This window comes from Lagopus leucura, unplaced genomic scaffold, assembly GCF_019238085.1.
Source record: "Lagopus leucura isolate 7727_CA_CO unplaced genomic scaffold, USGS_WTPT01 Super-Scaffold_73, whole genome shotgun sequence".
Taxonomy (NCBI): domain Eukaryota; kingdom Metazoa; phylum Chordata; class Aves; order Galliformes; family Phasianidae; genus Lagopus; species Lagopus leucura.
The window spans coordinates 93,348,838-93,364,253 of NW_024962252.1; the positions used below are offsets into that span (position 1 = coordinate 93,348,838).

The window sequence follows — 15,416 nt, forward strand, 5'->3', positions numbered from 1 at the left end:
TAAAATTGAATTCCTGCTTTGCTTTATGGTTTTCTGCCCAATCCCATCTCCTTCAATTCACACTTAATAACCTATTACTGCTTTCTCTGTCTAGGGTGACTGGATTTTGGGTGTGCACAGCACTGACACTTCATATTATGTACCAAGTCCTTCATGCTGAACCTTTTCTTTTACGTTTACAGTGCCCTGCTTGGGGCTATCATCTTCCAGACTCCACTGTAACAGGGATGGCAAGGCAAAGTCAAGCACAGTCCTCTAGAGCATCTATAATGTGGGAAGTGTGGGGACAGACTTCAGTCTCATCTCTCCCATACCTTGGCACTTCACTCTGCTGGCAATTATGATCAGGAATGATGCTGCCACATGAGAGATGTTAGACATTATGCCTGGTTCCCCCTGCCTCTCTGTAGTTGCCATGCTGTGCACTCATGAGCTGACATTTAGGAAATAGCACTTTTTCTCCTAATTCCTGTGGTTTGGAGATGACCTTCCAGCAACAAGTTTTCCTGTTTTCTTTTTGGAAACAGCACTCTGGGGTTTGCTGTGATCCCTCCAGCCCTTAGTAGCAAGTCTTCCTTGTGACATGGCTCCTGCCTTGCTCCCCTCTGGCCATGACTGTGCTTGTATTGCCATCTCTCTGCCTGTGGTTGGACCCAGCTGAGAGTTCATCTGCCTCTTCATCCTCTGTGGGTTCATTTGCTGTGCCTTCTGACTGATCTGTAGAAGCAAATGCTTAGTTTAATTAGGTCTTCCAGATAACACCATCCCATGGTGGCTGTAACAGCATGGATCATTTTCCATTGGCCAGACAAACAAACCATGTCCTCCTGTAGCTGCTTCATGCCTTTTGGAACAGTTTGTGACCAAGTACCTCAAAACACTACCAATCACTGCATGCAGCCGTTGTCCCCATTCTCATCACTACTTCTCCATGGTGCACTCTTGATATAACCCAGGTGGCAGGTGAGGAACGGAGAGGTGATTGTTGGAAGCTGGTGGAAGATTTGCAATTACACACCTGGTTTCCTGAGTGAGTTAAGTTTCCCCCTCTGCTGCAGAATGAACGCTGCCTATTAACCTCAGTTGCAGGAGGAAGGAATTGTGCCAAGGGTGATCGTTGGGCTTGTCCAAACCAGGGCACCAGGGAGCACTTCTCACAGGACCGTGTATATAAGAGGAAGGATGGTGCTATTCCTATAGCAACAAGCTGTAGGCTCTAAGGTCGTGTAGATACATAGGGGTAGCTCTTGTTTGCCAAGATTTCAGCCCTGCCGTGTTCACTTGGGATCCCAAAAGCCCAACATGCACTGAGGCTGAGGTGCATAGCAGGTTCTGTGGTTGCACTTGGCTCCTGATAGAGATGGCAATGCTCTAGCCCATGACGCAGAGATTCCAGCATGCAGCCTCTGCAGCAGCCCTTACACCAGGCACGTCACAGGCGTTTGCTACACTTTGCTGATGAGCCATTTGCGTCATCCAAACTGCTGAGAAAAGCCAGCAGGCTATGTGGAATAATGGATTAATTAAAGGTTTTGTGATCCTTTCTCTGGCCATTTGCCAGTTGGAAGAATGAGAAAAAAAAAAAAAAAACAACAAAAGCTAAGCTAATGGTATGCCCAAATCTCTGCAAATGATGTTGTCAGCATCCGTGAATGTGTATGCAGCTATGCTTGCTATACCTGAAAGTGCCCAGGTAGTAAGGACTGAGTATCATACCACAGAAGAGAACTGGTCAGAGGGAAGGAGATGGTGAATAGCAAAGTGTTTCTTCACATTTGTGGAAACTACTGCTGGGTTCTTATTGGAGCTGCTCACTTTTGTAGTGACCTTGAGTAAGTCTCTTATTTTGCATCTGTGTTCAATTTCACCTGTGTCCAGCTCTGAGGCTTACTGCAATAAAGGTGGTGACTCGTCAGTAGCATGGAATGGGACTACATGTGTAAACCCCAGGAGGAATGAGGGGAAGAAGCTGCCATACAGAGACCCCCTTTAAGGATAATTTCAGTGTCTTTTTCTCCTTCTCTCTCCACCCTTCTCCACTGAGGAGATTGATTTATTCATATATTTATTCCTCAGATTTGCAGCTGGAGACCTCAGAGCAGGAACAGGGAGGCTTCATTATTTACCTTGTGCTGACAAACCAAAGCATGTCCTTTGGCAGGCATCCCAGTGTGAGTGCTGTGAATACCACATCCAATATTTAGATCCCTAATTAGAGGGTAGAATATTACACCTGTCACTTTCCTGGCGCTTGCAAGAAAGAAGGGTGATGCTCTGCACAACCAACACCTCACTCCTGCTCACGTGCAGATACCTTGCCTGCATTCCAGTGCTCTCAGAACAGGGAAAAAGCAGAGCCAACACCTCCTTCCTCCAACAGCATGTAGCACTGTACAGATTCTGTGCCATAACTGAAGTGAGGCTGATTAAAGGAGCAAAAACAAGCCAGGTGTTGCTCAGAAACTGTATAATTAGCACTTTGGGGTATTTTATTTATTTATTTATTTATTTATTTATTTATTTTGCTTAAGCCCTGGACTTTTTTTTTTTTTTAATTTGCTAATCATCTCTCACAGTGACTAAGTACACAGTGCCAAGAGCACTTTTACCTTTTGATGTTAACATAAGAGAACTCTTGAATTTCAAAGAGTGTGGTGGGTATTTGAAAGAATAAAATGTGAGAGCTGCAGTGTAATCAAAGCTCATTATGGTTATTCTTGGTGTGATGTCTCTCTACCTCCATAATTAGTCATTTTCATTTATTGAAGCAGTTCATTTTGGTGAGCGTTTCCTCTCCTTGCTCTCGTCCTGATTTTGATAATTGTGACCTTTGGTCCCTCCAGGGCTCAATTTTACTCCCAAAGGCTCTCTCTCTGTCTTTCTCCCTTCTCTTTTCATTTTTCCCTAAGTCCCACTGTGTTGCCATGGAGAGAATTAACAGGTTCAGAGGTTAATGTCCACAAGCCACCTCTGCAAAGCAACTAGTATTTTGGGTGACCAAAAAAGAAAAAAAAATGCCAACCTTCTGTCAGAGAGTTTGAACTGCTCTGTGAAAACACTTTTTATGAGTCAGGATGAGATTTGCATGGGTAGATGTTTGAAATGGGAGTTCTTGGATCTGATGCTTGTCTTTAGGCAGACTGGAAAGGATCTGAACAAAATGTTGGGGAAATTTTTTACTGAGAGAGCGATGATGTGCTGGCATGGGTTGGCCAGATGTGCATGTGCATGCCCCAGCCCTGGAGATGTTCATGGCCAGGTTGGATGGAGCCTGGGCAGCTTGAGCTGGTGTGCCTGATTTAGTGGTTGGCCACTCTGCCTGTGGAACTGCCTGTGTTGGAACTGGATGGTCTTTGCGATCCTTTCCAACCAAGCCATTCTATGATTCTATAAGATGCTGAGGAGTAGAACTGGATTTGATTGTGAAAACTTAGTGTGAAATTCTGCATGGTTACAGCTGCATAATATCTGCTCAATCCACTGAAACAAAGAACATTTCCATACTAACTTTGCAAGATAATTCAGCAGAGAATCCATTCTTAATGAGTTGAATAATCTTAAGCACTAGAAGCCGTGATTTTTTTTGTATTGAGAGTGGTTTAAGAAAGAAAGTATTGTGCTCTCGAGCTCCACAGAACTTAAAAGCTGTTTTGATTTGCTAGAATATGTCCATCACTGCAGCAAATCTACCTACGTTTGATTTCAAGGAGAAGAAAATCCATAAATAATGGAAGGACTTCAAAGCACTATAATACTGTCTTGGGATTTTACCCATATAAATGCAAAAGAAAAAGAAAGTACACACACACACACACAATGGAAGATAAAAATATAGAATAACAACAACAAAATCAAAGCTAAGCAAAGCTCCATGAAGTAGAAAAGCTGGTATTAGATTTTTAAAAATTTTACAAAAATTTGTAGACTGTCCTTAAAAAATTCCCCTAATGTCAAAAACGTGAAGGATTCAGTGTCTCTGTTTTCCAGTTCTTCCTGAAGAAGGTAGAAAATGTAATGGAGATGTGAATTTGGCTTTGCTGGAAAGCCATTTGGGGCTTGCAGGTGGCTTTGGACATATTGGCAAGGGTGGTAATGAGTCCAAAGCCCACAAAAGTCAGTGAACATCAGGTCCCTTAAAGCTGTGATAAATCTCTGGAACACACTCTTCAGAACTTTCTTAGTTGGGCTTTAGGATGGTGTCACTCCTCCAAATCAACTGAACGGGGTTAATCACACAGAGAAAACAGAGGCTTCCACTTGACTAACTTAAGTTGGGGTGATCCATGCTTGGAAGATGTGCTCCATAACTAAGAGGTAAACTTGTTGGAGTCCCAAATTTTAGATGCCTGTGGTTGCAGTTAACTGGAAGAGATCCCACCACACCTGTGGCACCCTTTATGGAGACTGCATGAAAAATAAAAGCAGGCGGTGGTCAACAGCAAAGCCTTCAGCTGTGAAACCTGAAGCACGTGAGAACTTACTTTTGGGCAGGGAGCCCCAAGGTGAGCAGAAGATGCCCAGACAGGATAAAGCGGTGACCACCACTGCTGAAGGTGTTGTGCACAGCATTAGAGGCACCCTCTCCAATGTATGGGGTGGCAACCTGAAGAACAGGGTTTGTCCCAGGCTGCTGGCACTGCAGGCACTCCTTGAAAGCTGTCCCTTCTGGTTCTTCTTTCATAAATGGGTGCCCTGGGGTAATTTTCCCAATGCACCAAACACTGCTAAGTGCTCAGATCTGCAAATACAGCCCAGTGTAGTGGTTTTCACTGACTTATCCTTGCAGACATCACCTGCCTGTAGAGTTCAGCCCCGCATTGCACTTCTGGTAGCCAAAGCTGCATAGGAGGCTGGGTGGATGCAGGCTTTGGATATTCACACTACTCACTCCTCCCCACTTCCACTCTCAGCAGGCTGTTTGCTGGCTTTTTTACAAGGCTGCTATTTTTTTTCCTGCAGGTTTCACCAAGTTAGCTTTCCAGGCAATCAGCGCTTGTTAAATATTCCACTGAGCGTGATATTGCTCTCCTGTCTCTCCCTTGCTGACTCTCAGCTGTGGTAATTTGCTGAATTCAGCTGTCACATATGGGGATATATATATATATTTTTTTAAATAACAAACCTATTAATAATAATAATTAAAACATACTTGACAGGTGGGAACAGCACGTCTAACTGGCTCTGTGTGCCCTAGCTTTCTTTCCCCCCCTCCAACCTTAATGAGAGAAATGTCTGAAGCGTGGGAATTAGCGGACCTGGTGGCGATGCGTTGATGGTTGGACTAGATGATCTTAGAGGTCTTTTCCAACCTTAATGATTCTATGATTCTTTGAAAACTATGGCTTTTGTCCAGGTCCTGAAACTGGATGAGGCTGAGAATATGTTTCCATAGTCACTGCAGGGAAAGTAGTTCTGGGCTTGGAGGTTGTCCTGGTTTTGGCTGAGATAGGGTTAATTTTCTTCATAGTGGCTGGTGTGATGCTGTGTTTGAGGCTTAGGAGAAAAACAATTTTGATACACACAGATGTTGCAGCTGTTGCTGAGCTGTGCTTGCATGCTTGCACAAGGACTTCCCAACTTCTCCTACTGCTCTGTCAGAGAAGAGCTGGGGGCTCAAAGAGATGGGAGGGGACAGAAATAGGACAGCTGCCCCAGACAGCCATGGGGATGTCCCATACCATATGGCACCATGCAGTCCTTTTGATGAACGTTCTCAGGTGTCCAGTGCTGTGAGACCACCAAGGTCCCTGTGTTTCCTGCCTTCTGCAGCACTCCCCAGAGGTCTGGAATAGGAACACAGTTTTCCAGATTTCCCAGCTTTTTGCTGGGGGTTTGGGAGCCTGAAAAGCTGGGGAAATCTGTTGATAAGAGTTTTCATGTGGCAGTGGCTGGTGTTACCAGTGTCCAGACACAGCATTTAAGAGATTTTGGGAAGCCCAGAGGGCAGTGCTTCAAGAGCTCAGCCTTAACCCTTGATAGCAGTAGGATTTTACATATGTATAGTTCTGCTGACTTCTGTGCTGTGCTTGACAGGGGAAGATCAGGTCCAGTAATTTTAATGATAATACAAAAAAAACCACCTTGATATAATTAAGAGAGGTTGTAGCTTTCAGACACACCTTGCAGTGACTGTACAGGTGGAGGGACCTGTAGACCGCATCTTCCAGCTTTTCTTTCATGGAGCTGGAGGGCTACAACTCTGTTCTTATCCTTTCTGCAACCCTTGAAGCACCACTAGGTCAATGATAAAAACGACTGCCCTGCCATGGCTGTGAGCTGTGTCATGATGTTTTTAGCTGGGTTATTTTCTCTGTGTTGGCCTGGCTGGCATTGGACACCATGTCATTTACCCAATTAGAGATGTGAAAATGACAGAAAGGGAATTTGGTGCAACATGCATGTAGATGAAGCCTCTTCCTCCAGGTGTTCTGGGCTGCTCTCTTTTGCTCACCATGGTAATAAGGGTGAATCCCATCTATTTCCCAAGAATATCAGATGCTTAGCTGTTGAATTAAGCTGCGGGCAGCTGATAGCTTGGCAACGCAGGTTACTGAAGCAGAGACCAGTTTCTGGGTCTTCTCTTATATACTCTTTCTAGAAACACAAGCCTGGCCATTCTTTTGCAAAGACTGGTTCCCAAGCTTTTCTTTCCCATCTTCTGGGCTGATGAGTTGGTCAAACGCTGCCAAAGATTTTCTCTCTCTGTCTTTTAGTGTGATGAACCGCACCCCAGTGCACCTCATCCATGAAATCATACTGGTGGACGACTTCAGTGACGATCGTAAGTGACTCCCTGTTAGAAGTGGGCTGCCCAGCTGAAAGGGGTGGTGTGAGGTCCAGATTTTTGCTGAGAGAGTTTGTTGGGAAGAAAGGAAATTTAAAGCTCTGTAGGTGTGGGTAGGAAATCCTGTTGCCCCACGTCTGCATAGCTATGTGGAAAATTCAAATTCTGCATGATCAAATTTGTTCTAAGGATAATAATACAGGAAAAGCACATGACAAATCATTTTTATGCCTAGTAGTTGTGAATCTGATCCATACCTAGCTGTATTGTGCTGAAGGTATGATTGATCTGGCTTTCAGCTGCAGCCAGGAGCAATTTTGGGCTCATATCACTGGCACTTGGGCATGCATCTGCTCCCTCCATCTTTCCCACGACTATTTGGCCCCCCAGCATATACTCTGCACATATTTTTGTAGATGGCCAGAAGCTCCTGATTGATTTTCACTGCCGTAAACAGTGGAATAGGATTTTCTTCATGAGCTGCCAATTTCTGAAATGCCTCACCTATAGTGCTGTATATGACACAGCCCACATCCTCTTGCTGCTTCCTGCTGGTTAATAGGGTCTGGTCTCCAGCAGAAGTCCATAGCTGAAGCCGTGAGCTCTCAGGGAATGACCCTGGTTGTCTTCAGCTAAAGAACTTGATGGTGCAATGAGAAATGGAAGACCCAGCTGCAAAGTAAGCGCTCAAAGAAAAAAAGTCTTAGGCATGAAAAGGATAAGGCATTACATGTTGATTGAGTGAACTGTGGCTAAATTGGTACCACCTTGTAGGATGTTAGGAATAGATTTCACAACAGACTACTTACTGGCCGTCTATCTCTGGCACTGATGCCTTGCCTGGGAATCAGCAAAACAGTGGCCAGCAGGGCTGTGGTGAGTTTGAGAGCCACTCCAGCAGATTGGAGGCTGAGCTGGGCAAGTCTGGGAACTTTTTGCTGCATGAAATCAGCTCTTCTCAGCTGTCTTGCATCTGGCCCCTTCTTTCCTGTGATAGTCTGAGCCTCCTAGTATATGTTTTGCATACATTTACATAAAACGTATGCATTTGCATAATATGATATAAACACATGGTCACTTTTCCCTGCAATCCTCTCCAAGCAACAGGTGCTTTTATCTCATGCCCAGTGGTGACTTATTTCTCACCACTGTCAGCCTCAGAATATTCTGAGTTGGAGGGGACCCACAAAGGTCATGGAGTCCAACTCTTCCTTTTATTCATTGGAACACAGTTGTTCAACCTGCAGATGGCACATGCATGTGAGTTCCCACTATCCCCATCAAGTTTCCATTGTATATATGTACCAAACTTCTGCTGCCTTTATTATTTTGCTGCATGCAGATAACCTCAGCTCCGTGTGTAAGTTGTGGTGGATGTATCTGCAAATAAAAGACTGTTGGAGTAGGAAAAATGTGTTTGGAGGTGCATGCATGGGGTGTGAGTTCAGAGTGCTGAGCTGGGTGTTCCTGCCCATGTACTCAGCCCAAGTACTGCTCAGTCTTCCTCTCCCATGCTGATGGAAAGTCAGCCAAGGAGCAATGCAGGCAGCTGCAAATGGGATCACAGGATCTCAGGTCTGGGTGGTCTTGGGGCTGTTGCTGGAGCTGCTGCTCAGGGTGTGGGGGCCATTTTTGTGACCACCCGAGTGCTGATGGGTGATGTTGCTTCCCTCTGTGTTTCCAAAGCTGATGACTGCCGCTTGTTGGCCAAGCTACCCAAGGTGAAATGCCTGCGGAACAGACAGCGTGAAGGTAAGGGCCAACATCCTGAACCCCGACTCACCCTGGTCATCCTGGCCTGGGTGAGGAACCCAGGCTTTGGGAGATGAGAAAGTGATGGAGCGGGTGGGAAGAGAAGGCAGCTATTCCAGTGGATGGAGCACACAGGGCAAAGCACTGATAATAGGAGACATGAGAGAGGGCTGGAAATTGGTATGGATTTTACCCCCGTCCCTGAAAAAAAAAAAAAAAAAAAAAAAAGGGTCTATTAAGATATCTGAGATGGCTCAGCTGTAGCTTATTATCCAGAAAATTAGAACAGGCAAAACAAAGCCTCCAGTCTTCTTTTTAAAGATGTTTGCACTAATGAAAGAGATGAGAACTGCTCCTGCTGCTTCTGCAGGAATTAAAAAAAAGAAGTAAAAAAAAAGTAATTAATTATATTTTAAAGATTAAAAAGGGCTGTGTGGAGGATGGATGTATGCCTTACTGGGCTACTTCTTGCAACCTTTTGAGTCTGCTTCTCCTTCCCATCTTCCTCTCCTCTGTGATTTGGGTACATGCTCATATGCTTTCATGGTCTTCCTCAGCACTGGATGGAGCTGGAGGTATTAGCACTTCACAACCTAGTAAGGATTTGTGAACACAGCCTGAAGGGCTTTCTTGAACCTGCTCATCATTGAAGCTGTCTCCTTCAGGACCCCACCAGTACTTATGAAGGCACTGGGTGGATGCAGTGTCTACCTACAAGATCTCAGAATCCACACAGCAGAGAGCACTGTGGGGACAAAGTGTATTGCAGGAGCTGACCTGGGCAGACATGGGATTGTTCCAGGTTTTGTTATCTCTGCCCCTCTTCCTCCTACTCAAAGACTGTTCCTTGGTCCTTTTCCTACATGGAATTTTAATATGAAAGTCAGTGACCTTCCATAGAGCCCAAAAGTGTGCCCCCCTGGCAACCCCCATCTCTTTCTGTTTGCTGCTGTCTCACCTTACATTGCTCCTTCATCAAGAGGCCTTTCTCCCCTTGAACATCCCATATGTCCTTATTTTTGTCAGTAGATCATCCCATTCCATTGCAGCTCACTTGAGAACTGGCTGCAGGGCAGGAGAAGCGATGGAAAGCCAACTGATTTCTATATTACTAAATGGGTTTCCTGTAGAGTGTCTTCACTAACAGTGATCTTGCCAAAGAGACCAGTCTGAAATTCATATGGGCAATAATGGGCTTTCTGATCTCCCTCTTCTATTCGTTCTTTCCTCTCAAACTCATTTAGCAGTCCGGCTCCTAAGGACCATGCATTCACCATCAGGGTCCTGTTGAGCCAAGGTTTTTAGCACCTGGAGAGCAGATCCTCTTTCCTCAGCAGAAAAGATGTTCCCATTGAGCTGCAGGTTAGCAATTCCCAAATTGGTAATCCGAGAGAGGTGCAAGAGAGGCCTCAAAAGGTCCCACCCTCAGCTCCTCACTAAGAGCTGTGTATAGGGTTTAACATAGGGATTAGGGGCACTGAAAACCATGGTTCTACTGTGGAATTGGTCTCACCACGTGTGCGCTGGTGATGAGTCAGGGAAAGACTTTAGGTTCCCTTCTGTCTTCTGAAGACATTCTGAAGCATTTCAAGTTCTGTTTTGTCCTGGAACAGTGGAGACAGTTACACAATTTAAGGTTTGGCATGAATGCTATAAATTATTGATGCAAGTGTAACTTTTTATTTGCTTTGGTGACACTGGGAAATGGCTGGCACGGCTCGTGGTGCTGGAAAGGCAGTGATGAACCTGAGCCATATATTATCTGAATGGGATTTAGATGGGTCAAAGCCCTTGGGGATGTGTAAGGAGCCTCCAGAAGGCTATGTGAGGATACTGCCCAGCCAACTTGGAGGAAGCTGATGTGGTGTGTCCCTGAACAGGTCTGATCCGGTCCCGCATTCAAGGGGCAGATGTGGCTCAAGCAGGAGTCCTGACCTTCCTGGACAGTCACTGTGAGGTGAATAAGGACTGGCTGCTCCCACTGTTGCAGAGGATCAAAGAGGTGAGTGTCCCAAGGGACCAGAACCACCCTTAGGGGATGTTCATCCCCTCTTCTCTCCTACTGGCCATCACCACCCAACTTTGTCCAACTGTGTGAAGGCATTTAATAAGAAAACAAGGAGCTTTTGGAGTGCCAAGTAAACTTTTCAGGTCTTTTTTGTGTCTTTGGGAGTGTGTGTGGTCAGGTGGGATGGGGTGTCATCTGGGGCAGTAGTGCTGTGACTTCAGAAGCATGGATTGCGCCTTGAAAGGGGAATTGCTGCGCTGGGCTCCAGCAGGGTTTTTAATTAGGCTTATGTAAAAATGCTCAATGCCAATGATTTAAAGGAGTGACGGCTCCTTGAATAGGGGCCGAATTTAATTTCATGCAAATTAAGCACTAATAAATTGATTTAATAGGATTTAAATTCTGCTGATTTCAGAGCAGACAATGACACTCGCCTTTCACCGAGTCGGCAGTGCTAGCTGGATGTGCATGAGGAGGCTCAGTGGTGCCTTGTCACTCGAGTCAGCACGAGCCCTGTGCCGGCAGCCTGGGGCATGTCAGGGTGTGAGAAAACCTCTAGCTGTGGCATGGATGGATGGTCATGTCCCTTTGCTGTGCCTTGTTCCTCCATTGCTATTCCATCTCTTGCTCCTTATTGCTAGTATTAGCTACTCAGTAATTTTACGGTTAGTGAATGGTGTTGATATAGGGGCAGCTGAGGAGTAAAAGGATGAAGCAAGGAAGGAAGCCAAGGCACTGGCTTCTGGAGAAATCTGAACAGCAGCAGGTTAGGGCCTATTGTTGGGCAAAGGTTGTTGGTGTTGCTGGCACCCTCAGCACAGAACAGGTCCCAACTTCAGTTAGAAGGCTGTCCCATCGTGCTGCTGGTAAATAGTAATGGAGTGAAAATGGCATTTTTGTGTTATTGGTCACAACTCCTGTGGAATTTCAATAGCATGAGCTGTGAAACCCAACTTGAAAACCAGCTTTTCGATGCAGCTTTGTGGGGTGGATGAATCTAGATACCATTGCAACTTCTTTACAGGGATTTTGATGTACCGTAGCAGCAGTGGTGCCATTGCATCTGACAGACAGCATAGAAAGTATTTCTGAAAGGGTGCTTTGCTTCCGTTTAGTCCTGCTTGTTTGCTTTTTAATTGCTTGTAGATGCAGCAGGATGAGGGCAACAGGTCATTGCTTTCCTCCTGCCCAACCCCGCTGCACCTGTCCTGGCCATCAGGGTTACGTAGTGATCAATGGGCTGTATGACATGTTACTGCTGCCACCTTCAGGCTGTGCCCAAGAGACAGGTCCCTGCTGCGATGAGGATTACCCTTCCTACAGGAGCATTTTCTTACCATGTCACAGGTAGGATGAGTCAGCTTGGCTCTGGAGTTTCAAGTAAACCAGTAGAAACCACCTTGAGCCAATGCTCTCCCCATCACCAGTCACCCTGCGAGTTGCTTTGCTTTTTCTTTCTCATGCAAAGAGAAGAGAGAAGGCCCAAGAGCTAGTGAAAGGGTCATAGTGGGCAGAGGTGCAGGCATGTTCCTGCTTCAGAGGTGTGCGGGTCTGTGCCCAGGATGGTGCATGTCCAAAGAAACCACAGCAGCTGTGGCTCTTTTGCAAAAACATGTCTGTGAGTGTATGACTGTGAGTGTGTGGGCACATCTCTTTTGTTTTTACTTAGGGAACAAATATATCTGAAGCCATTAACGTCACATTTCAACTGAATAGCGTGGCTAAGGCTATAATTATTGAGCCTACAGTATTTTTATGGTATGAATCAATGAGCATACCTCAAAACCAGATTCGTTAACACTGGTGGGATGAAGCAGTGAATGGTGACCTCCTACTTCCAGCTCCTACAATTTGGTGCTCTCCTAGGGTAGAGGAGGCAGATGAGGGGCAATCTTACCTACCTTACCCTCTCTCCTCGCTCTTTTTGTTGACCATTGGAAGGAATGGGTGGCTGCCACAGAGCTGCAAGACAAGCTGTAGTCATTGTCCTCTACTGTTAAAACACGTTACTTTATTTTAAGGAAGTTTTTAGAGTTTTGTGCTGTTTGTTTAGTTTCATAATGTTTTTTGTTTGAAATATACACTGAAGAAATGCATTTTTACATTTTTGAGAGTTTCACATGAAAGAGAATTGAAGATTTGAATGTTGTGGATATTAGCACGTCCTGGTATGGCAGCAATCCTAAACTGTAGAGCAAGTGAAAACCAGAAGGTTGGAGCTACCTATATTAAGATCTGGTGTTCAGCCCCACGTAAATAACAGCAGCAGCACTGTGCTCCTGAGCACACAGTGCTTTTTGTTTGAGGATCAGAGACACCTTCATGGAATGTGAGCAAATACAAATGTCCTCGTTATATGGCAGGGAAAGTGAGTCATGGAGAGGGCTGAAAGTCAAACCTTTGCAGTATTTTAGGCAGTCAGAAGGTAAAGGGGATTTTCCTGTAAGAAGCTGTGTCATGTAATGAGCAGGAGTGGAACTGAAACTGGGAGTGAATGTGGGCTCATTAGAAGTGCTCACTAGTAAGTTGCTTGAGGTGCAGTTTTTAAATGACCAGATACAATCCATTCCCAGTGCTGTGCATACAGTAATTGCTATTCTGCTTCCATTGTCTTTGTTTAAAGCCTTACCCTGCCTTCAACCAACACAAAGGGTGTGCTGAGCAGTGTCACAGTATGCCTGCAATGAAGGGGTTTTGGCTGAGCAGTGTGCTGGCCAAGAACCAGCAAGATGGGCAGTGTCCTTGCTGGGGTGGGGACCACTCTTTGTTCCTCCACACCATGGCCTGTGTTGGTGTCCACATGGGTGGACAAGGACAACTAGAAAAGCTCTGATGGTTTCATTGCTCTTGTGTGCGAGTGGCTTGTCTCTGGGCTGGAGCTTCTTCACACAACGTGTGGGTGCAGCAAACTTCACTGCTTTGGTGGGTTGTTTGCCTTGTACAGGTTGGCCAGGTTGGATGGGTCCTGGGCAGCCTGAGCTGGTGGGGGCAGCCCTGCCCATGGCAGGGCATTGGGGCTGGATGGGCTTTAATGTCCCTTCCAACCCAAGCCATTCTGTCATTCAGTCTATGATTCTAAGTCCCCAGCACAGCTTGTGGCATTCAGTTCCTTCTTCTAGCTTCTTCTAGCTGCACTTGAGTGCTTTCTGTTAGGAGCATTTTCTAAAACAAAGCTTTTTCAGAGAGTGAGAGCAAGGGTATGCGTGCTCAGATGCTTTCCTCTGCATAGCTGTGAAAAATGTTTTGATCTGGTGAGGGTGAGAGCTTGAAGTTTGAGGTATAATTGGAGTTCGGGATTTTTGAAAAGGAAAAGGGAGATAAGAGAGCAGCCAAAGCTGTCAGTCTTCCTCCTGTAGCTGTTTTTGTTTGTAACTGTTTCTATAAGTTCTTTGCCCATAAGAAGATGCTAACTAAATCACCACCAACTATTTAAAATAGCTTGCAGTTGTTTCTGTGTTGTTGTTGTTGTTGTTTTAACCCTTTCGCACCTCTGGCAAAACTACAACTACATCCCCTTAATTTGTGCATTCAACAATTTCCTCTGATTACACACAGTGTGGTTATGCTGCTTGGCCAGTTGTGGGTTTTTTTCCTCATTTCAAATGCCCATTTGTTACCTGACTTTTGAAATTCAGTGAAGTGTACTTGAGGGAGGTGAGAGGGAAATACACCAGTGAATGTGCAAAAGGCAGATAGAGGTTTGCATCCTGCAGAGGCTTTGCTCTGCCCAGCTGCCCACCTGCTCACCCTCTCTTGGTGACATGTCCTGAAGCTCCTCTGCTACCATTCAGTCGTGGCTTGAATTGCTGTGACAGTGGAGGAGGCAGTGATGGGCACATGTCCATAACAAGCCACCAAACCACCAAAATTACCACTGAAGTTTCCATCTGCTTGGCGAGAGACTGGGCCACCCATTGGCCACTTGCTGAATGGTGTGATCTGAAGTCACAGGTCCTTTTGTTTCTGCTTTCCAGGACCCCACACGGGTGGTCAGCCCTGTTATTGACATCATCAACTTGGATACTTTTGCCTATGTGGCAGCTTCCTCAGATCTCAGAGGCGGTGAGTGAGCACCACGGGCCTTGTCCCATAGTATAAGCGTGGCTCTGAGCTGTGCTGTGGGTTTCAGCTATCCTGCTCAAGGTGTATCTGCACTCTTCAGTGCTCCCTGTGCCATTTTCAGGCTGGCTTAGAGATGGTGTGAGGATTATTGTTTGCTATAGTGGAAAAAGTAATCAGGCAGGATAAAGGGTCATTTCAAAACCACCCTTTGCAGCACTGTAAGCCCAGATGCTGAAGAAATGGGGGATTTCTAGGCAAAAAACAGAGGATGCGACTGTAGCACTTATTAGTATGCTTGTGCTATTTGTAACATGCAGTATCCATGACAGTGTGCATCTGTGTGCATTGGGGGACAAGGATGCCTTCTAAGAGCAAGGTTTCAACAGCAGATTTAATTCTGACTTTTCCTGCTTTTCATGTGCTTGACTTTGCAATTGTAATGCAAAGTGTTGTTTCTCTTTCATATGTAGTATAAAATACATTAGTCATTGGACTCCTTTCCCAAGAGCTCTATCTCCATTGGCTTGAGACATTTAAAAGTGAAAAAAATTTCATCCAACATGGATTCTGTAGCCTAATGGATTGAATTGCTTCCTAGTCCATGCCCGTTTCTAATTTCCCTAAGGTATTTCTCTGCACTGGTTTTAGGTTTTGACTGGAGCCTGCATTTCAAATGGGAGCAGCTTTCCCCAGAGCAGAAAGCCAAACGACTTGATCCTACCAAACCCATTAAGTAAGTCAAGAGGGGAAAGTGGAATGTGGGTCAGGACAGGCATCTCATCCCAAAAGGAGCCCTTTTGCCTATATCCC

At 45.5% G+C, this 15,416-nt stretch overlaps 1 protein-coding gene across 2 annotated transcripts in view; it reads left to right on the top strand.

The window, feature by feature from the left end:
- Positions 1 to 15,416, top strand: part of GALNT14 (polypeptide N-acetylgalactosaminyltransferase 14) — a 63,243-nt gene that overhangs the window by 35,783 nt on the left and 12,044 nt on the right. For both annotated transcript variants that reach the window (XM_042888337.1, XM_042888348.1), the window contains exons 4-8: positions 6,714 to 6,781; positions 8,471 to 8,536; positions 10,417 to 10,538; positions 14,519 to 14,606; positions 15,255 to 15,339. In XM_042888337.1, the coding sequence (XP_042744271.1) occupies positions 6,714 to 6,781; positions 8,471 to 8,536; positions 10,417 to 10,538; positions 14,519 to 14,606; positions 15,255 to 15,339 (429 nt within the window). The remainder of the gene's footprint in view (positions 1 to 6,713; positions 6,782 to 8,470; positions 8,537 to 10,416; positions 10,539 to 14,518; positions 14,607 to 15,254; positions 15,340 to 15,416) is intronic.